Genomic DNA, 23,183 nt, shown 5'->3' on the forward strand with positions numbered 1-23,183 from the left:
AAAATGTCAGATATCCTGGACAATTAAATTTGCTCCCTTGGCATTCGTAAATGCTCAGTTCTAACGTGTTCATTCTTATTTAGTAATCTTCAGAGATACTCTGTTGGGCATGGATGTTTGAAAGCTCAGTCATTGTAAAATCCAGTGATAATACTGCAAACTTATGCCCACAGGTGTAGTTGACAAGAACAAGAGATCAGGCATTACTGCAACTGTACATCCATTGATAGAGTTCTTATTTTGATTTGATATGAATAACATGAATTTCCAAAGTGCAAGTGTCTTCAGTGTTATGAAATCATTAACTACCAATTAAAATCTTAGGGCCAAATAAAACTCTTATAATATTGTGAAAATAACCTCTTCACCCTCGTATGGTATTTAGCTAGAGGTGCCTTTAATGTTACTCCATCAGTTAGAACTAAGCCATTACATATCTGTTTTGCCAGTTACAAAATCTTCCTCAGAGAATTAATCGTGTATTGTATGAAAGTCTTTTTAAAATTATTTTTTTTCTAAAAATAAGAAAAAGTACAAGAAATAAAATATATATATATATAAAAAGAAATAAATTCAGTTTTGGAAATATTTTAAAATTATTTTGCAGCTATCACAAATATTCATTAGAAAAAAAAGTGCTGATAACAATAATTGTAAAAGTTTCCAAATTTCACAACCCTCTTAAGTCTTACCCCAATGTACTTTTATTGTTAACCTGAATTGGGAGTATTGGCCTTTTTAGCAATAACAAATCTGAAAGAATAAATGAGAGGTGTTGATGAGACTGTTACTTCATTTATTTCTTAGCACTCTACGTTTGTTTACAAAAATTCCTCTGTAGAGTTTAAAAATGTAAGATGAAGATTGTGGGTTTGACAAACAACTGAAGCATGTGCAGTGTAAGACCATGACTATGTTACTGCTGTTAACTAAGTCTGCTTTCTCCACAGATCAGGTAAATTGTCCCATACTTTGTATGAGGACCAAGAGGACAGCCATTTCTCCTTTGGCATTGCATTTTCTGTGTGTAAACATATGTCTTTATCTATTGCTAGCCCTTCATTTTTATATACATATTAATAACACAAAAAGTGAGTGGAGAGAGATACTGTTGTGTGCCAAACTTTCATGTTTATTTTTAAGTGCTTCACATGAAAGTACTTTTGTTTTCTGTCAGGATCTAGAAACCTTGATCTTCTGGGAAAGAAGCAGACATGCTTCCAGTTTTTTCCAGACTCATGGTCTGTTACCAGACCCCGAAGAGTTCCCTGTCACAAGCTTCAGTGTCATATTGTTTTCAGATTTCCAAAAGCTGTTTTCAGTATATATCAGGTTTTGAATGATTCATTTGTGTTCAGTACGGTTACACTTGCAATAATTACACATCTGGCACTGCAGACAGAGCAAGATAGTTTTCAATATATTTCAGTGTTTTTATGATTTTTCTGAGTTCTGTGCAGTTAGACTTAAGTTCATTATACCTGGCATTATACACAGAGTAGTATTAAGATTCTGTAGTCTTGAAACTCTGCAGAGAATTAAAGGAAGAGGTTTTTTGATTTTTTTAGTTTTGAAAAGGATTTGTTGGCCTACAGAAACTACAACTAATATCATTATCTTGAGTTTACTGGGATTAAACTTTATGAAATTTCAAGGATAATTTAAGATTAAATTATCATTAATAATTAACAGTATGCTAAATATTTATTTTAAGAAGCCAGACTGAGAAGCCACAGCCAGGATTTGTGTTAGTTTCCTGTATGTCACCCTAAGATTTTTGTGGCATTTCCCTTTGTATATGTATATATGCTGTGATTAATTGGTGGACTTTGAATAATGAGAGAATGTTTTAGGTGGTATCTCTGGGCGGTATGTATAGTGTGTTTTGTTTTTGGTTTCAAACTGGATTATAACCCTAGGCTTCTCCTGAACTAAACAAGGAAATTTAGGCTTCTTGTTTAGAGCATCATAATTATACCTATAGACTAATTAATCTAAACTCAACATTATGTTTTTAATTATTAGACATATTTGAAGAGGTGTTAGATCTAATACAGTTTTATTTCCCTTCTATATTGTTAACAAGTCAAATGAAAATAGAAACTTAGATTTCTACTTTATCCTGAAACTCAAGCTGTACCTACAATTACCAGTTAGTGTGAACACACCTAAACATGAACAAGAACTTTTTAAGTAAGGAAAAGTGGCTGAAAGTATTAGGTACAACATATAATGAAAACCCTGTATTGATTCTGCAATTTATTCTTAACTCTTACCTACTGGCTTATGTATGGATGTCTAATATATGTGTTACATACCTACTTTAATATCCATTTTACATTTTTTATGCCAACAGAATGTTAAAATAAGCAATCAAATGGTATATGGATTCAGTATGACATGTGACCCTATGTTTTAGTTAGCACAATCTTAATTCTTACTAAGGAGTAAGGAGAAAATTTTCTTTTCTTCCACAAGGAACTTCTGTTGAACCTATGTTTTTCTTCTGAAATTTTGGGTTTTGAATAGCTCTTAATTTGTCTATGATTTGTCTGTAAAATACTGACGCATATCATTTGTCAACTCTTTTGTGTTCCAATTCTCAAGTCATGTATTTGACTTTATGACTAACTTGGTGATACTTTGTGCTTTCACCGCAAATCAGGAGGCTGGCAGGGCAGTGTGACAGGTTAAGTAGTCTCAAGAAATCAGGACATCCCTGAGATTATTTACTTTCTTCTTCCTCTTTTGAAATACTCACCTTTCCTGTCATGCTGCAGGCCATCCAGCGAGAAAAGCCTGAGAAGTACAGAAAGCTGCAAGATGCCAGCAGATCAGCTGAGGCCCTGGTGGAACAGATGGTGAATGGTAATTACAAGGGAGTTGATTTAGATAATGTTCTCAGGGATTTAATAAATGCACAGGTTTATATTTATCACAAGAATTATATTAGAAAAACGCTATCTAAATGGAACAGCAAAGTAAATTTCATTATATTTATTTTATTATTTCTGGATATTAAATCTGTTAATTAGTAAAGAGAAAAATCTTACAACTTCAGTATCATGAAAATAAGTGTGTGTAAAACGTGCTCACGGTAATGAACTAGTATAAACAATCTGTTCTGTGTAGAGAATAAAGTTGTAATCTTATTTTTTGAGTATACTAGGCTTTTGAAGGTACATTAATTCATCCAAGTTAGAAAACTGAGCACTTTGAAAAAGTGTTTTCTAACTTTGATTATAATAAACTTTGTATATTTTATTATATATATGTTGCTGTAATGTTCTGTATTATATAAAGTATAAAATTTTATTGGGTATTGGAAGATATTTTTGGCATTCAGCTTTTTAAGACAATAAATATGAAAGCTTATACAACACTTTTTTTAAAAAAGTTGAAATTTTTCTATGTTAATCATTGAATTTTCCAAAAAAATATGCTATTATGTTCAGCCAAATTTATGAACTTTTTATAGGAAGAAGAAAACCCAACAGTAAGATAGATTGAAGTAAATTGTATGCCATGTCCCTATTTCTGGTGTTAAAAAATGTCTAACTTTTTAGTAAAATATTAACCATGGACCACAATCTGTCATACTGATAGGCTTACAAAAAATACAGATGTTGAATACATTCTGAAGCTCAGTGCATGTTTTATGTTAAATTGTTATAACAAAGAGTCAAGAATCTAACTGTTATTAATGAAATGCTGATTCACAAATTTGATAGAGTTTTAGGATTATCTTGCTTAAGTATGAATTTTTAAGTATGAAGGTGGTACTTTAAAATTAGCCACCCTTGTATTCCGGCCATATTTAATTACAGTTATTGTAGGAACTGTTAAAAGGGGTCCTTTCATATGATCTGTGAATAGACAGGAGGGAGTCTGGTAAAATTTTCACCCTTTTTGAAATCATTGGATTTTTTTCTATGAAGGAAAAGCAAAAAAGTTCTGTATCTTTTTTTGACATATTTTTCTGCCAGGGAGATCTGCTGTACAGGACTTCTAAGGCAATATTTGAAATTTGTATGCTGACATATCAAGATTGTTATTTTGGACCTAACCTGCTTAGTGCCCAGTTAACAGTGCCCCATTGATTCTTTGGCCAGTTGCAGACTTGCACGTAAGGAATTCCATCTTCAGCTTCATCAGATTAGCTTTCTTAAATATTCTCATGTCCTCAGTGTTCTCTTTTTTCATGCTTTTGTGATTATTCATAGTTCATAGGTGTTGTGATTTTAACTGTGATTAGATGTGCTTTATTATCCATTGTATCCCAAATACCCTCTTTTTAGAAAGCACATCTTGCAGTCGGGGTATAAGCACAGAGTAGGCTAGCTGAGGCAGCATGACTGTATCTGTTTCTTGTCAATTGCTTTGAATTCTGCCGTACATATGGCATATTATGCCAAACTCATAGTAGCCTTTGCAGCAAGAATTTTCTAGCAAGGATGATGGATTAGATGCCTGTAAGAGTAAAGATTTTAGATGGTGATTTTAGGTAATAAACTATTTCACCAAAAAGAGTTTCTCTGGCCTCAATTGTTTATGGCAACTTGAGGAACAGTTTATTAAATGGTTAAATAATTCAAAGATCACCAAGAGAGAGTGCTAGAGAGTGGAATTAAATCATCAGCTTTACTTGAAGAGAACTGTAAGATCATATTAACAAAGAATTTTGCAAATTAAATATTTTTCTAGGTTTCAAAATTATGCTCTGAGCATAAGGGAAGGTAGCCACAGTGTTCAACCTCAGTACTTCTATGAAGAAGAAATTTTGTTTATTTTTTTAATCATATGCTCAAATACATTTGCAATTAATGGGAACATCTGTAAATTGATGCTGAACTAAAATGTGTGTTTAAAAAAACAAACAAACAACAACAACTCAACATTAAACCTATATCTTAAACTGCAGTAGGCTTATGTAGGTTTCTATTTTCCAAGATAATTCAACTAAGTTTCCTTAGTAGCTGTGAGACTTGTTGAAATTCATTTGGGACATAGAGTCTTCACCTCCTTGTTATAATTTCTGGATTCAGTAAGAGGAAAAGAGGAAAGAGTACATCATAGGGAAATGTTCTAGCTGAATCTCCAAAATAACATTCAAGAGATAAGACTGACTGTAGCTACATACCTTCCTTTGTCTAATGCTTTTTTCAATAGCAAGTGAAGGGGAGTTAAACGTACCATTTCAAATTTGGGAAGCACATTGTTTAGCATCTGGTGGAGGAAAGATATACTGTGTTATCTTGAATAAATGATCTTTTTAATTTTTCATGATCATAACCTAAAACCACAGATGCAGGTACTATACAGATGATTATTCTGTATGTACTTTCTTTGGGGAAATAGTTTACAGGTGCAGTTGAAGTTTGTCATGCACATATGACATATGCACATGCTGTGTAATCTATAACTAAAAGACCCAAGGCAAACAGATTTAAGATATAAATCAGTTGTGAGAACAAGTGATTAAAGTTTTAATTGATTGCTATTTTTTAGTTATTTCATATTATGTACATAATGATCAGAGTCCTAAGGTTCCAATTATACTAATACTGAATTTTTAGCTTTGCTTTTATATAAGGTCTGCTTCCTCTTTGTTCTTAAAAAAAAAAAAAAAAAAAAAAGTTTTGGAGTGTAATAGATGAACAGTGTGAAAGTACAAAGTAATCTGGTATATTGTAAGAGAGAAGTTCACAATGGTGGTAAATTTCATTGCTAAATCATTTATATATTTATTTTCTTGCTCTTTTACTGTGATAGGAGAGGAAATAAGTAAAAAGCAGGATTCAAATTCTGAAGAACAGTAGGTGTTTTTATTTAGTCTCATTTCTTTCTTTTTTAGAATTGAGAAAAGTAATCTGAGGAAATGTATTTATGTAGGGCAACATTCCTGCCTTATTTTTTCAGCCAGTGTCAGCAAAAGTATTCTGAGTGGAAAGAACTGTGATTTCACTGCTATTCTTCAGTTTGTAAGCAGTGTGCCTGGTTAGGCTAGTGCCATTTGAAGGACTTTTCCTATCACAGGGAAATCACTGCTTTTATCTTTAAAAAATCACCTTTCTTCTACATAGGCTGTGCTCTGCCTCTGCCTGCCCATCAGTTTAAAGAGGCCTGATGATTACAATCAATGAAAACGTTTATGTCCTGCTTCCATTGTTTTTGGAGATGGGGGGAATAAAAGCAAAAATAAAATAAAAAATACATACACATATATATATTTCATATATATGTATGTATTTTATATATATATATATATATATATATATATAACCAATTCTATTCTAAAATGCAACAAAATAACTACTGAGAGACATTTGATAGGCAGCATTAAAGTGAGTATAGAAGAAGAATTTGTTGTGATAGAACACATAATGGTTAGGAGCCATTTTTTTAAGGAAGGAACATATTATCTTGTTTCATTATGAGTTACCATTTCACATATGCTTAAGCATCAAAATCTATAAAAACGTAGATAATATTACGTTATTCTGTCATAGATTCATAGCAAATGATAAATACATTTGATAAGATATGCTTTATACTACCTGGCAGTTCCAGAGTACTTGCATGTAAGATGCTGCACAATTAAAAGTACTGACACAATTTGTTATGCACAGTAGACAAGGTAGTAAAATTAATAGAGGTACTCCAGGCAATGATCTGTTTCCTCTGGGAACAGTTTATTTATTCACTGATTATATCAGGAGCTCTTAGAATATGAAACATGAAAAGGTTATGAACCATTATTTCTAAATTAACAGTGTTTTATCAGAAAATGGATTTTGTAGTGTTAATTCTCCTGATTCTCAATTTTGGTATGTCTTGTTGCCATGAGTGAAGTGCACTAAGAAGATTGTTGTCAACATCATGAATACAAGCTGATAGTTGCTAAAGATAGTGAAGAAATCAGTACTTCTCATGGAAGTATGTTTTGAGCTTTTGGTTTTCAACAATTCCGTCTGAAAACAAGAACATTAGAATTTTGCCCGCATTGCATCACCTATTCAAATAATTATTAATTTTCAAATAGAAGGAGGACATGCTTTTTTTAAAACGAGATAAATGTGAAGATTTGGACAAGTTCAATTTCTGGATTAGAATTATTTGAACATGTATATATATAGGTTTAGGAAATTAAATTACCTTTTACCATTTTAGCTTAGACACTTCTAGCAAAATTTATGACATGCAAGTAATGGCCATTTTCTTGCATCCTTCTGAAAACCGTATATTATCATTCGATAGGTTTTTTCTGGACTGTGAATTTAGAGAGTTTTAAAAGAGTGTCCCTTGGAGATTTTCAGATGGGTCTTCACTTCAGTAGGGTATTGTACTATCTAAAGTGGCTTCTTAGGAAGCATAGCTCTGCTCATTCTGATCTTGTACTTCCCACTTCATGGGTGCACTTTCTCTTGTAATTGTAATCTGGCCTCAGGATACTTTGGAAACTGTGGCAGCTTGGAAAGAGAGGAGAGAAGGGAAGAATAAAAGTGACTTTTTTCTATCTGTCAAAGTCACAGGAAGTGTCTTCCAGGTTCAGAGGTAATTAATTATGTACACTGCGCCAGAGATGTTTGCTCTCTTTTAAGAGCATACAGCATTTTTATAACCAGTCACAATAGGACAGATGTAATTTTTGAAATACAGCATAATCAAAAGCTTGTCTCCTATATATGTGTTTTTTTCTTGACGTTGGTAACACTCATTATGTATGTGTCCAGTCGTCTTTGTTGTTATTAAGATCCGCTATGCCATTCAGGTTTATGCTGCCTCTTTGCATATTGATGTATATTCATTAGACATTAAGACAGTATTCATAAGATACTCTATGAAAATAAAGTAGTTCTCCAAATGCAGACACACACACACACACACACACACACACACGCAAAAGAAACACATCACCAATGGATCTTACTAACTTGTATCAGAATGATGCTACCTCTTCACGCTTTAAGTTTTATTTTAGATCCTTGCTCAATCATTAAATTGTGCCATTCATTTTCCTGGGTACAGCATGTTTATGTAGCTGTTGTAACCACCACAGTTATCGTTATATCCTCGTATTGCTGGGCTTCTTTCTGCATCCTTGCTTGCATTTTTTGAAACCATGTCCAATTTTCTTTGCTAGGGCAATATCCTAGAAATAGAGTCTGTCCAGGAATTTACTGTAAGGTACTGCACAGTCATCTGTTTACAAGTGGCACTGAATCAGCCTTGAGCTGAATCCAAAATAATGATTGTTGGAGAACAATGGAGTTCCATAGCAGACACAGTCCAATTAGCGTGATTTACCATGTTGTGTTGTAATGGTCATTATTAAGTTTATTATAGTAGGTTTTTGGTATTATTTTATGTAATGACTTTAGCCATAATTGGGACTATATTTCCTAAGTTCTATCTCAAACAGTTGTGCATGAACTTCACAGTTTTGTATCCCTCATAGAGAATTTTTTTTGAAGATTTTAAGTACAGTCTATAACCAAAATAAATCACATCAACAGCATCTTAAAAATCACAGAAGTATTACATTGAAGGTTTTCGTTTTGTTTGCATTTAATTTTGGTTTTAAGAAATATGAAAATACCTATCATATATCAAAACATAGCTTTCGTTCTACTGGTTAATTAATGTATGTCTTGCTGCTGATGTTACTAAAAAAAGTTCTTAAACATGTACTTGATTGAGAAGTTTATTAATTTTTTGGTCAGTATCAGTTCTGTTGCTATGTGTGTCATTGTATGGCATGCCAAACCAAACCCTGGCTGAAAATAATTATGAAGAAATGACACATGGTTTCTTGACTCTGAATCATTGCTTGATGTCTGTTGATGAACACTGTTGGAGACAGGGGACTTTACTACGTGTTACTTTGGTCTGATGAGGACTGTTATTCTTAAGCACTTACAATATTTCTAAACTAGCATGTAATGCTAAACTTAAGGATTGGATTGTTAAAAACATCAAAATAACTGTGGAACCTAGTTCCCATACACTTGAAAATTGCCTTTGAAACAAAGAAAACCACATAGGGATCTTATATGTTAAAATCCAGTTGCAATCCAGACAGAGCTTTCAAAATCCAGTTATGACTCATTTTCTTACCTTTTACAGCAGTTTTAATTAGCTTTATGTATTATGTTACAACTTTCTGCTTTGTTCCCTTTCTTATCATAATGCACTTTATAATTCATTCCCATTGCAACAAAAATAGTCTGACAGTAACTTCAAGTAGTTCTGAAATTTTTTCTCCATAGATGTATAACATCTGTATGTTCAGGTTTGTTATTTGATGATACAAAATTATTTAGATTTATTAGCTCTCGGCTGTAGAAATTGAATTGTTAAAGTACTGTAAACTGATTTACTTCTTTGTGACTTTTAAGTGTTGAGCTTCTTCTCTCGCGTTCTTTATAGAGGGTCTGAATGCTGACAACATTAAACAAGCCTCAGAGCAGCTGAAGAGTCGCTGGATTGAGTTCTGTCAGTTGCTGAGTGAAAGACTGGCATGGTTGGAGTACCAAAATAGCATCATTGACTTCTATTCCCAGCTGCAGCAACTGGAGCAGACAGCAATTACAGCAGAAAACTGGCTGAAAGCACAACCCACACCAGCAACAGATCCTGCTACAGTAAAAATTCAGTTGGAAAAATGCAAGGTTAGAGATTCTTCTAAGTTGTTTATTATATTGTACTTCCTATGTGTACCAACTGACGGCCAAATTATAGCGTACGCTGTTTCTTGCAGCCCAAAAGGCCAACTGTATCCTGGGCTGCAATAAAAAAGGAATGGCCAGCAGGGAGGGGGAGGTGATTGTCCCCCTCTACAGCTCTTGTGGGGCCCCATCTGGAGAGCTGCATCCAGGCTTGGAGCCCCCAGCGCAAGAAGGACACAGAGATCTTGGAATGGGTCCAGAGGAGGGCCACTGAGGTGATCAGAGCTGGAGCACCTCTCCTATGAATGGTTGAGGGAATTGGGCTTTTTTGGCTTGGAGAAGAGAAGGTTCCGGGGCCTTGCAGTACTTGAAGGGAGCATATAAACAGGAGGGGGAATGACTGTTTACATGAGTTGATAGTGATAGGACAAGGGGGAATGGTTTTAAACTTAGGCAAGGGAGATATTAGGAGGAAGTTTTTCACACAGAGGGTGGTGACACACTGGAACAGGTTGCCCAAGGAGGTTGTGGATGCCCCATCCCAGGAGCATTCAAGGCCAGGCTGGATGTGGCTCTGAACAGCCTGGTCTGATGGTTGAGGTTCAAACTATGTGATCATTATGGTCCTTTTTCAATCCAGGCCATTCTATGATTGTACTCCTTGTGTTTCCAAAATAGTTAATGAAGGATAATTATTCAAGGAAAGGAAGGAATGGTAAATAAAGAGGCCTGGTATATGAGTATTTAAAATTCTGTTCCAATTATTTAATTATTTTAAGATATTTGCATACCTAAATTTAGATAATTAGACCCTTAAACTCTTCTTATTCTTCCTATAAGAATCTATTTCTTTGACACTTCATTAAGAAACTATTGCTCGTCATCTCTGGTTGTAAAGATCTGAGTTCTGAAAAGTGTCTTTATGGTCAAGTCCAAAATCCTACCCTTATACATGTTATCTGTTGTGTGCCCTGCATATGTGTAGTCAATAGGAGGAATATTATTCCCTAATCATAAGATAGAATTCAATAGTTGTACAAAAACAGCCACGCCAATTTAGTCATAAACCTCCAAAAACATTTTCAGTTATGTGCTTCACTGCTGTAGAAATTTGCTCATCTTTCTTACTGTCTATAACTCTTCATGAAATCCACTCTTTCCTGTGTATCTTGGTTTTGAACTGCTACATAGAGGCTTTTGAAGGGGTACAATACCTTTTTCAGAACTTTGATCAACATTTGAGGAGGAGTTTAAATGTGGAGAGCTTCTTACATCTGTACTCACTTCCTAATACTTTTTGACATGCAAATAATTTGTAAATTGAGATATAGTAACCAGTAAATTTTGTTACATGCTTGTAGATGCATGATTCTACCAAATCTGTGCTTCCTGAAGTTTTCAAACTAAAACAACGTTTGAGAAATAAGTTTACATCTATTCCTGCTATTATTTATGTTTTTGCACATTTTCAAGCAGGTAGAACACCTTCTTGCAAAAACCTTCTGTTTAGAGAAGCCTACTTAAAGATATTGACTTTTCTCATTTCTTTTTACTTATTAATTGATAGTCTTACAGTCTGTACAAGGTCTCCAGAAGAAAAGATAGCAGAACCTTAACCTGTAATACATTACCGTGATCTAACAGAGACAGGTTCAGGACTATAGCAAATGTGGAGTTTCTCTCTCCACCTCCATATGGAAGGAATGGTCTTCAGACATGGAATTTGGATGTACTTTAGTATTATATTACTAAAGTGATAATGCAACGTGGAAGTGATTTTAAACAACAGCAAGTATTATATTGGGAACCAGAACTATTGATTGGTTAGAAAAAAATAAAAGTATATTCGTGATATTTGTTCTTACTATTACTGGCTTTGAAAGCAAAGTAATTTTGCAGTGTGTAGTGAAATGATGAGTTCATGGCACAAGTGATTTCATTTGGGGGATGGGTTTTTCTTGATTATTTTATATATTTTTTAATCCAAATGTACAGGACGAAATCATCCGAATGTCAACTCTTCAGCCCCAAATTGAACGGCTAAAGGCTCAAAGTCAAATTCTGAAAGAGAAAGAAGGCAGCCCAGTGTTTCTGGATGCTGACCTTGCTGCTTTTACCAGCCACTTCAAACAAATACTTGCTGACATGCACACCAGAGAAAAGCAACTACAGACCAGTGAGTATTCATGACAAAAGTTGATTTTTTCTGACTAGAGTACAAAGTATGAACATAGACATTTTGCCTTCCTACTTTTGTAGTTGTTTCAGTAGCACTAAATGAGTAGTACAATTTAGGTAATCTTTTTGCAATCAAATTAGCTTATCTGAAGTTATGATAAAACAATAGGAAATTGGGGAAGGGTACATTGTTCAGAAGCAAAAGTTACATTTGGTGTTGTTCTACCATCAGATTTCCTTCTGACAGAACATATATAGCAGATTTTGTGATACGTTTTGGCAATATAAAGCTTTCTTTAGTAGGGTTATAAGAAAGAGCTCTGTCTATATCTGTCAGTACAGAGGAGAGTTTAATTTTGGCAGTAAATCTCCTCTAGACTTGTATAGAATAGAAATTTAACTCCACAAAACTCATTAAACAGAATACTTATTTTAGGCTGTCTAGAATATCATCATGCGCTAAACTGTTTATTTTCTTCAGCATGAAATGCATGATTGTTAGTTATAATATCATTTGTAGTAGTTGTAGTAAAACACATATTTAAAAGGGACAGGATTCTATACTAAAATTGAAGGTGATTTTATTATTGACCTGCACGCCAATGACTACTGTACATTTAGCATATTTGATTACGAAATTAAAATTGAAGTATCAGATAAAAATATTAATTTATATCTTTCTCAACAGCAGAGATTATATTTCCCTTAGAGCAATGATACCTCTAAATGACTGTAGTATTTTGAAATTAGACAGAATGCCAGCTCCTTCTAGTGGATCTTTATGGTATTCCTCCTGAGTTACTTTATTGAGAATGATTCTATTTTTAAATAAGGGCTATTTTTTTTTCTTTTTTTTTTCCCCCAAAAACACTGCATTATTGTGTTGAACACAATACACAAACTGAAAACGTGATGATGCATAAGACAACTGAAAAAATAAAATACAAATATGGTATAGCATGTGATGGAAGAATAATTTGTAGAATTTAAGTTTTAAGGAGTGTAGCATTTATTTATGACACTGAAGATGGCCTTGGAATTGATAATATTTAATTTTTTTAAATGCCACACTGTTTTGTATGTTGACATTATTTACCATCCTACCAACAGGAAAATATGGAAAATGCTGACTTCTTTATGTTTTATTTTCTATATTGTTTTATATAATTACTGTTTCTACTTTTCCTAATTTTATTATAGCAAGACCAACTAGCCAATTGATTGTAAGATAAGTAGTGTTCATTATTTGAATTATAATGTCACAAAGCAAGTGCTGTGTTGGAGTTTTTTCTGGCTGTTGTTGTGTACTGTATTGCAAAATGCTTCTGTTACCTGTCCAGCCACAGTAGTAGCTGTCCTTCAGTGGCAGCACTGAGCAGATCAGCATGAGCGTCCTAAAATGGTAGAGAACAGAAGTCTCCAATGGTCTCTTGTTCTTCCTGTATGTTTGCTCTACATGGGAAGACCTTTGGGTTGGATATTAGGAAAAGTTTCTTCTCAGAAAGAGTAGAGAGGCATTGGAACAGGCTGCCCAGGGAGGTGGTGGAGTTGCCATCACAGGAGATGTTCAAGAACTGTCTAGGTGTGGTACTGAGGGTCATGGTTAGTGAGCATGATGAGAATGGGCTAGTGGTTGGAGCAGGAAATCTTAGAGATCTTTTCCAACTTTGATTACTGTATGATTCTCTGTTTCTACCTTCATTTAAAATGGTTCAGATTTCAAGATTTTTTTTGTATTACATTACTACATTATCTTTCTTTCTGGCAGATGAGAGTACTGTGATATTCTCTTCTGATTTGTTTACAGGAAATATTTTTCTGCCAAAATAACTTGTCTCTCTCAAGTTAGTTTTGTTTGTTGTGGTTTTTAGGTTCATGAGTGCTTAGTAGCTGCACAGTAGAGTTCTTCATAAAATACAAAAGATGACATCAGCATTCCTGAAATGTTTTTCTCCATGATTCAAATAGTATTTCCATTTTAAAAAAGTATATTTTAAAGCCAATATTAAATCTATTTGTTTGTTTGATTTTACTTCTTTACAATCTCATAAAATATGAGAAAATGTTACCTCATTTTTCTTTTATAGTATCTGTATACCCATAGGTAATCGATCCTTTTGAATATGATATATCCATCATTTCAGCCCTGTCTTTTGTCCAAACTCAATCAAAGTCATTTCTACAATACCAGTTCATGGAAAAAATAGATAGTGCTAACCTCTGGATATTCAATAATGGGAGTGAAATGGACAGTTATGGAAATAATTTTAATACAAATAATTTGTTTTCACAAGGAAATTCTTGGTTTTATAAATACTCTGGTGAAAAAATGAGGGAGTAAACATTATATTCACTTGTCTTGAAACGAACTGATGCTGTGTGGTAGATTTAAATTAAGGAGTCTAGTCAGTCTCTCAGCAAAGAATTCAGTAAGTACTCTGTGGTTCAAAACAAGTCGCAGATTGTAGTGACTAGTTCCTGGATACATATTGTTCTGTGTCTGTTCTAAATTCTTTTAAAATTCTTCTGGTTTTCAGTCTTGCTGTAATGAAATGTTACCCACCTTCCTTGAGAAACATGCTCATTCCCGTTCTCAATTTGTCAAGACAGTAATTCATTGGGAGTTTTGGTGATATCATTAGATATTTAGAAAATGACATTAAAAACCAAGCAAACAGAAAACAAACAGAAAAGCTTTTATGGCATTCTGTATCATGTAAAGATTCTTTATGGCCCCTCTTTACTGTATTTTGCATGTACGCTTTTCTCCCTAAGCATGGTATTTTAAACAAGACTGTGTAACCTAGAGGTCACGCAACTCAGTCTTGACATAAATTTCTAAGACAAGAAACCATAACAATAAGAAAGCCATTTGAATTTTTGTTTGTTCTGTTTCTGCCTTGCTTTGAATTTCTAACTGATGACATTTTCCTGCTTAATATATCTTAGAGATAGGTTATAAGTGACAGTGAAATTGTTATGATGCGTATAATAATCTTTCACCAATTGTTTTGTACTTGAGTAAGAAAAAAATAAGAATCACTACTTTAATGAAGTTATCAGTATAAAGGCTTTGATGAATTTCTTCAAAGATAGGTATTACAAAATTAGCAAAAAAAAATTTCAAGAAAAATACGTGATTGTAGACACTGTAGTTACTTTCAAGGAGATTTTTATGGGAAATACTTGCAATTTTATGTAGACAGTTTGTTTCAAGCACTACAGAAATGATCTCATAGGTTATATTCAATGTCTTTATCATTTCACAATCAGGTGATGAGCAGTGGGATTTGTCCTGACTGAAGGAGATGGACATTGCAATATAATCAATGGGATTTGATAGTTATTGAAATAATTGTATCCTTATTTCATTTTTGTTTTGAGAGAAAAATAAAAATAAAAATCAGGAAATCTGTTAACAAAATAAAGAAGATCTAATTTAATTACAGCTTGGGTTGAAAACTTGTTACATCTTTCTAACTACAAATCATCATATAAGATATCAGAATCCATATTAATGCACCTCATTCATTATGTGGGCACTGATCTACAAACAATTTTGTGGCAAAACAAATTTTGGGGTAATAAACAGGCCTGTGTGTGTATGTATGTTATGAGCATGGGGAACTTAGAGATTCATACTGCCTGTAGTGAGATCATAAATGTGTGAGATCTTTGAAATCTGAAATTACATAACAATGATTTCACTGTAGGAGTTTGGATTCTCATCACTGACATCCAGAAATTGGAAAACCAATATAGTCAATTGTTGAGTGCTGTTCTAAAATAAGATGCTTTCTTGTGGAGGAAAATACAGATATGTCATTAAAAGAAAAATCTACCTCAGTGAAAGATATGGAAAGCTATTACTTCATTCCTACTAATTTGTTCTTCACTGAACTTACAAGTGTTTTTTAAATTGAATACTTAGTAGCTTAATTGGGAACTTGATTAAATCAATGGCTGTGGTCCTTATTTAGTCCTGCAAGTGGCAGATAACATTATTAGATAAAAAATGAAAAAAACATAGCAATACTTGAATGGTCATCAAGTTGTTTTACTGGCAAATTTTCGGAGTATGAGTTTCATGCAGTTTGGTCATGCAGTTTGGTCATGCAGTTTGAGTTTTGTGTCATGGTAAATCTGCTCTTCACCTGTTCTGTAGTGTTCCCCACTACTACCAAAAACAGCTTTTCTTTTATATAGCTACTTGAACTCATATAGCAGTTCTAAGATTTGTTTTTCATTTGAAGGAGAAAATCGTCATTTATACAAGTTAAACATGACATCAAAACGCTGAATTCCATTCTATATTTTAAATAATAATGCAAATTAAGAGTTGTATGCTTCTTTATTGTATGTGAGCTGTTAGTATCTCAATTTGGAGTGAAGAATTTAAATGTATTTTATTCTAAAATAAGATTTTTTTAATAAATGAGTCACAGGCAGTACAAATATAACTAAGGAAATAAAAAATTTAAAAATGCTATTTCAGTAGGTCTACTGTTAGCAGTGGTGATAGTATGGAAAATGCCTGTTTTCTATGTAGCATATATCACAATTTCTTTTTGTGTGAATAAAGCACACTCTAAAAGGGAAAATAATAATAATAATAATAATCTCCATGGAAGCGAGACTTATCTTTTGTAAATCTGCAGTTTTGTGTAGTAAATGGTATTGGGCAGTATTTCAAGAAGAGGATGGTACGCCGTAATAAAGTGCGTGTTCCACAAGAGAGAGACCTTAAGCGGATGTGATTTTCATATATTGTAGTGATGCCTTGCTGACAGTACAAGTTTTTAAAGAAACATTCTGTTAATAACTAAAAAAGTAAGTTACATTGAGCAGTGCATTCTGCCAACCATTGTTTTATGAAAATGTAAGCAAGCTTGCACTTGTCTGTCATAATTGCTTTTGGACAACTATGTCAATTTTCAGTACAGTTCCTTCTGAAACACACATGAGATAAAAATAGTTGTAATCTTTTTTGAACATTTGTAAACTTCATTATTTCGTGGCACAAGTTGAAAATGTTTCAATGAACTAGACATATTTTTTGTCTGTGCTTACCTCAATGACTGTAGATGAAAGTATAGTTGAGGGCAGACAGAGTATCTCTGCTTATGAGTTGGTAGTGTGTGCTCCAGATGTTGTCTGTTTATGGCAACTGCAATGTTGTTGTAATGAGAGGACAATAAAATTCAGCTTCACTGTAGAGAGATTAGTCTTCTAATCTTTTAACAGATGTCCTAAATAGAACCTTTTACTTGAAATGAAACGTTAAACAGACGAGCATGGGCCATAAAAAGGCATCCTGTTTCCTGTTACATTTCTGAAATTAGATTTTGGGTTAAGTACATTGGTTTGTATGTTGATCTCTAAACACACACGTTTAAATTGATTTAACCATGTAGATTTTCATTTGACTTAGAACAAGAGAGTCCAGTGATACACACCTGATAAAATGACAGAGATATAACTATTAGAAAGAGTGTATTCATTCTTCAAAAGTTTTCTTCTTCCGCTACTCTTGGAAAAATCCAATGCTGACCATACTGGGTCTGTTGCAATCTGTTGCAAAATGGCTAATGACTTCAGTAAGACTAGGTCCTCTATCAAACATCTTCTCTCAACAAAACAAATAATTGAGTGTGAAATGATTTTTGTTTCCTTTTTCTTCCCCACTGAATGCAGTTTTTGACAGTTTGCCTCCTGCACGCTATAAAGACACAGTGACTACTATACTTTCATGGATCCAGCAGTCAGAAACTAAAGTCTCCGTACCTCCGGTTGCAGTTGCTGAATATGAAATCATGGAACAGAGACTTTTGGAGCTTAAGGTGAGCGTTCAGACTGTGGAAAGAATGTCTTGAATGAAAAGTTCAGAGGACCAGAGCCCTTACGTGTTGATGAGTCTACTGAAGATTATGGATCTTGAGTGATTTATATCAGTTAGAGATTTAGCCAAGGACTGCAGAAGACAGTGGATAGTTACTTTTACTGTCTTCCATTAGTTAAAGAAATAAAAATGTTGTGCATCACTTCAACCAATTTTATAATATATTGAACATGTTAAGAAAGAGCCCTTATGTGTCCCCGTGATGTATAAAATATTTCTTTCATGATAATTTTACCTGTTAAGTATAGATTAGGTCATTTCAGTTTTTTCTGTTCACATGAAACTGTTTGTGCTTTGCAAAATGCACAATATGCATAATTTCATGTCAGATTTACAAGCAGACACAAATGTGGGACAAGTTTTGCCAGTAGGTACAAACCTTCCCTGCATTTCAATGTTTGATACTGTTTTAAGATCTGATGAATAATGTGCATGTCGTTTGATACACGTAGCAAGTAACATGCAGAAACGAAAAGCGGAATATAGAAAGAAGAAGCCAGATGCAGCAAATCTGGGATGAGTGGTTGTGAAAACTTAAAATCATAAAAGCAATTCTGAGTTCATTATTTTTCTCTGTTCATAGTCTGATTGTTTTAAAATGTAGTCTTAAGGATCTTAGGAAGTTCCTATTTCAAGTTATTGAAATGTATCTGGATTACCTCCATGAACTAGCATAAACAACTCTGATTATTATTAGTAGTAGTTAAACTAAAAACTCTGCAGTGCAGTTTGAGAAAAGTAATTCCATATAATTTAGTAGCATAAGTAATTGCAGTTTTTAGCAAAGGAAACCTATTTTAGAGGTTTCAGTCCTTGATCCAGCAGCCTCAACTATGGCTAAGAAAAGTTTGTTCAGAATTGCCTAATACATAAGTCTGGATACTATTTACTGCTTATTTCATAGGCTCTACAGAGTTCTCTGCAAGAGCAGCAAAAAGGCCTGAATTATCTCAACGCAACTGTTGAAGACTTGTCTAGGAAAGCCCCTGCAGAAGTCAGCCAGAAATACCGATCCGAGGTTGAGTTGATCATTGGCCGTTGGAAAAAGCTGTCATCGCAGTTGGTGGAACATTGCCAGAAACTTGAGGATCTTATGACTAAACTCCAACGATTCCAGGTTAAACAAACTTATTCAGCCTCACCTGAGGTGGCTTGTGGCCTTATGAATAGCACAGCATACACCTCAAAGGAGTTACATAAAGTTAAAATGTAATGAAATGTTCTCTTGATTTTGATGGGTCCAGGATTTTTCTTTGAATTCTAAATAACTTTAATTTCATTGAAATTGCTATTAGTGTTTCTTTACTTACTTCTTCAATGTAGTTAAAGTTTTTATTGCAGGTGAAGTAGCTTTAACCATATTGACTTTAATAGATTCACTTACATGTTTAATGGCAGTTGTAGCATGGTAGTATCTTGGTAGCAGTTGCCAAGAATTAGAAATGTTCCTCATTTCCACAGTTATGTGATTTTCAGGTATTTAGAATGACGTTATTGCAACCTTACACTGTTGGTTTTTTTTCACTCTGAGAATTTCTTGTTTATGCTTACAAATCACATATATCAGCATTACACAAGAAACTGATGTTAACGTATAGGTTAACTACTCCTCTCCCAACCAAGCAGCTCAGGGGCTTGGGAACTGAAACTTACGATTAGCCCATAAATCATTCAGGAAAACTTTGCTGCAGTGGTCTCATCTTGTGCTGCAGGTTTCTTCGGGAAATATCCACCTGCTCTGGCATGGGGTTCCCCACGGGATGTGGGTACATTCTTCCTCCACTATGGTCTCTGCCACTCTCATCCAGCACCTTTTCTTCCTCCTTCTTCACTAAACTGTGTGTTGGTGTTCACATTTCTTACATTTTCTCTCTCCTCTGCAGTCGTGGAGCATGCTGTGCTGGCATGGGACACAGAGGCCACCCTGGATTTGTGTCGCCCCGCCCTTCCCTACTACCAAAACTTTGATACCTACACCCAATATGACTAGGGAAACTGAAAATTGATTTTATCAATAGTACAGTGATATATTTGCAATTGCACAAAACAGATCATCACAGATTAGTCTTTGTAGTGAATGTTCTCTGGTTCTCTCTTCAAGTATATTTCAACTTGAAGTTTATTATGTTTAAACTCTGTAGGAGGAAAAGAAGATAGTATTCATCTGACAGTGAGTTTTCTTCTTCACCTCTTAGATCTGTAGGACCACTGTTACCGTAGACAATTTTTGAAGGAAATAAGAAAAAAAACTGTCAGCAAGTAAACAACAAATGTTACATTTTTTTTAACCTCATATGAATGTTTTTTCAGAACTTATCATCTTTAAACCTAGCTAAGGAGTACTAGTGAGCCCACAGCAGGAGCCTTGGAGCTGAATGGTCTTTAAGGTCCATTTTAACCAAAGCCATTCAATGATTCTAAGGCTCTGTGATCTGATTGTGAAATTCCAGTCTTTGTCTTCTTTTTTGTCTGAAGCTTAAGGATTCAATCACTGTTCTTAAAAGGACAGTGTCCTGAACATCATGGCCATGCTCTGCAAAGCATGTACTTTCAAAACTACCTGAGGTATTGCTGAATGCAAATTTTTGCCTTCTGTATTTGTTGCTGAAATTGCTGTGGTATACGGTTGATATAAAACTCACTGTCTTTTCAAATCTTTGAATGACTTGTGTTCCAGACAATTGTTTGAGCTGTTGCAAATTATAGAATGCATCTGCAAGGGATATGTTGAAATCAGTGTTGATAGGGAAAATACACTTGCAGTCTGATTCAAAATGCAAGTCAGACATTCAATCTTCACTGGTAGCTGGAGACTGATTTTTTTTATTTTTTTATTTTTAATGAATTCCATCAGATCTGTACTTCGCAGCTGTAATGAACTATAAGTATTCATGTAAAGATATAACTTTTTCATCTTGAAATATGATTCTGAACTATTTTTACTAAATGATAATTGTATGCACAGTAGAGACTTCAACAGTGTTTTTGTAATAGCCATTCTGAACTACACTGGTAATTTCTACATGTATTTTTATTAATTAAATGCATTTTCCAGTGTAGCTTGTTTTTATTATATACACCAAGCACATTAGGAAAATGCTTCCTTTAGTTAATTACCTGGTAATAGTTTTTAAAGCATTTTTTGATGCATTTTAGGGCACAGTTTGTGTTCTAATGATATATCCTTTTTAATATTGAAATTCAATTTTGTTTTCAGCATTTAACAGAGATACATAATTCACTGCTTATGAAAATGGTTTGATGAAAAAATGGTATAATTTGCCTTTGACATTTTTGCTATTTATCATTTTCATTTTTAACATGCATCTATTTAACTTAGGTAGCATTTTAAAGTAATTTTAAGCCACATTTTTTAAGGACCATTTAATTTCTCATTGACTGCAAGAATAAAGTCTTTCACCTCTAGGACTCAGCAAAGCTGGATATGGTCCTCTTGGCAGATCATCAAATCTCATTCTTCCTTTTATGCTCTTACATTATCTATGCAATGCTTCTTTGGATTGGTGATGTTCCTTGTTTGCAAGCATTTAATGTTCTGCTTTTTTATTATTAATAATTTACAGATTTAATTTAAGTGTTTTGAAAGCAAATTAGTAATTACAAATACTCTAGTACTATAAACACTGAATGAGACTCAGTCTCTGAAATCCTCTTTTCAACTCTTGTCATTGAGTCATGAGTCATTAAATTTCAGTTTCTGGACTGAATTTGTTTCAGTTACTGTTTTGCTTACAACTTTTTTATTCTGTGCAGTGTGGCATGCTTTCTGTGTTGTGTTCTGATTGAGGAATAGGTAACAGAACATGCAACTTCCTTAAAAATGATCCTGAATTTTAAATCATAGAAGGATTTGATAGATGAGGCTGGACTAATGGCCCAGTGTGAACAGTCTGAAGCCAAACGAGGACCTGATGACTGTGCATTCAATATCTAAATACAAATAATCTCAGAATTAAATTGTAGTGAGTTCTAGTCATAGTGACAGAATTATGTTATTAGCAATTAACACTATTTTGTGATATAAAATGTCTTCTTAATAAACAGAATGACACAAAAACGTTGAGGAAGTGGATGGCTGAAGTAGATGTCTTTCTGAAGGAGGAATGGCCTGCTCTTGGTGATTCAGAAGCTCTGGAAAAGCAACTAGAACAGTGTACAGTGAGTATTATTTGTCTGCTTGACAACTATTTCTTCTCTTTGTATTAATCTTACACAGAAATTATACAAATGATCACCATTCCTAAAAATAAATTCATGTTGTAAAATGGAAAACCTGAATATGCAGAGAGAAAGCATACAGGGACTACTTCAGTATACATTTATAGCAGGAGCAAAGCATTGACAAGAGGGGACTTGCAACAATGTATAGGTTTTGTAGCCTCTTAAAATGGTTGCTTTTTTAGTTTGCTGAATTTGCAAGCATTGCCTGTGTACTTACCTGCTAAGTGATCCTTGTCAGAAGACTTTCTTCCGCATCTACTAGTCGTGCATGATTTACAGACTTTTCTGACTTGACTGAAATAACTTCAGGTAACTGAAGGTATGCAGGTATTGTGAGTTGCATCTGTTTTTTCTCACTGAACTTTGAAGTACCAGAATTTTCTCCCAGCAGAGTTTTAAAGCATCTTGAAGTGTTGATACTTTCTTCACAGGGTTTACTATTTTTTTTCTGCCTGTCCCAACAGAGTATGTAAGTGCAGTGACTCTTGTAGCCTATAACAGTCTCTGAGAAAGTATTCATCGGAACTTACAACTTCTGTAAATATTCTGGCAGGATGTGTAAATATTATGAAAGATATGTACTGATTTTACAGAACTACAAGCTCCTCAAAATTACTCTCTTATTCCTTATTGAAATAAAAATGATTATAATTTATGTGGAACAACTCTTATCTCTTACAGAGATGTGAGTTGCATGCAACTCCTTTAAAATGTCACCTGAGTTTATGAAGAATTTACATAAGTATTAGCCATTATTGTGAAGTATATAATAAAGTGTCATGGTAGTAAAGTTATCAAAATCATCATCACTATTTGTATTTTTACACTTACAGCTTTTTCTACTGGGTAAGAAGTCTAGGTAACATCTGAAGGACTAAAGAAGGCCTTAGCAAATAAAATTGGAGGTGGTGAGTTAGAGCTACCTCAGGGTTTAAATAATATTCAACCACAAATAAAATTATAATAACTAAAATAACCTGAGTGTCACCATTCAGATCATTCTAATGAAGCTATCAGGTGAATTACCAAACCAATGGTAATGCATAGTTAGTAAGATGGCTTCACCAATGTGATGAGATGTTCTTTCACAAATACAAATAAAATATGCAGTATATAACATAACATCATGTGTAGCATGTATGTATATTTATACACAATTTGTATATATGCATATCTAGTATGTAGTAAATTTATAT

At 33.8% G+C, this 23,183-nt stretch overlaps 1 protein-coding gene across 15 annotated transcripts in view; it reads left to right on the plus strand.

Moving 5' to 3' along the window:
• DMD (dystrophin) overlaps positions 1-23,183 on the plus strand; it is a 1,154,126-nt gene that overhangs the window by 482,535 nt on the left and 648,408 nt on the right. For all 15 annotated transcript variants that reach the window (XM_085210257.1, XM_085210277.1, XM_085210286.1 and 12 more), the window contains 6 exons: positions 2,781-2,868; positions 9,430-9,671; positions 11,664-11,844; positions 17,541-17,686; positions 18,650-18,862; positions 21,811-21,924. In XM_085210257.1, coding sequence (XP_085066383.1) covers positions 2,781-2,868; positions 9,430-9,671; positions 11,664-11,844; positions 17,541-17,686; positions 18,650-18,862; positions 21,811-21,924 — 984 coding nt within the window. The remainder of the gene's footprint in view (positions 1-2,780; positions 2,869-9,429; positions 9,672-11,663; positions 11,845-17,540; positions 17,687-18,649; positions 18,863-21,810; positions 21,925-23,183) is intronic.

This window comes from Meleagris gallopavo, chromosome 1, assembly GCF_905368555.1.
Source record: "Meleagris gallopavo chromosome 1, MGAL_WU_HG_1.1, whole genome shotgun sequence".
Taxonomy (NCBI): Eukaryota; Metazoa; Chordata; class Aves; order Galliformes; family Phasianidae; genus Meleagris; species Meleagris gallopavo.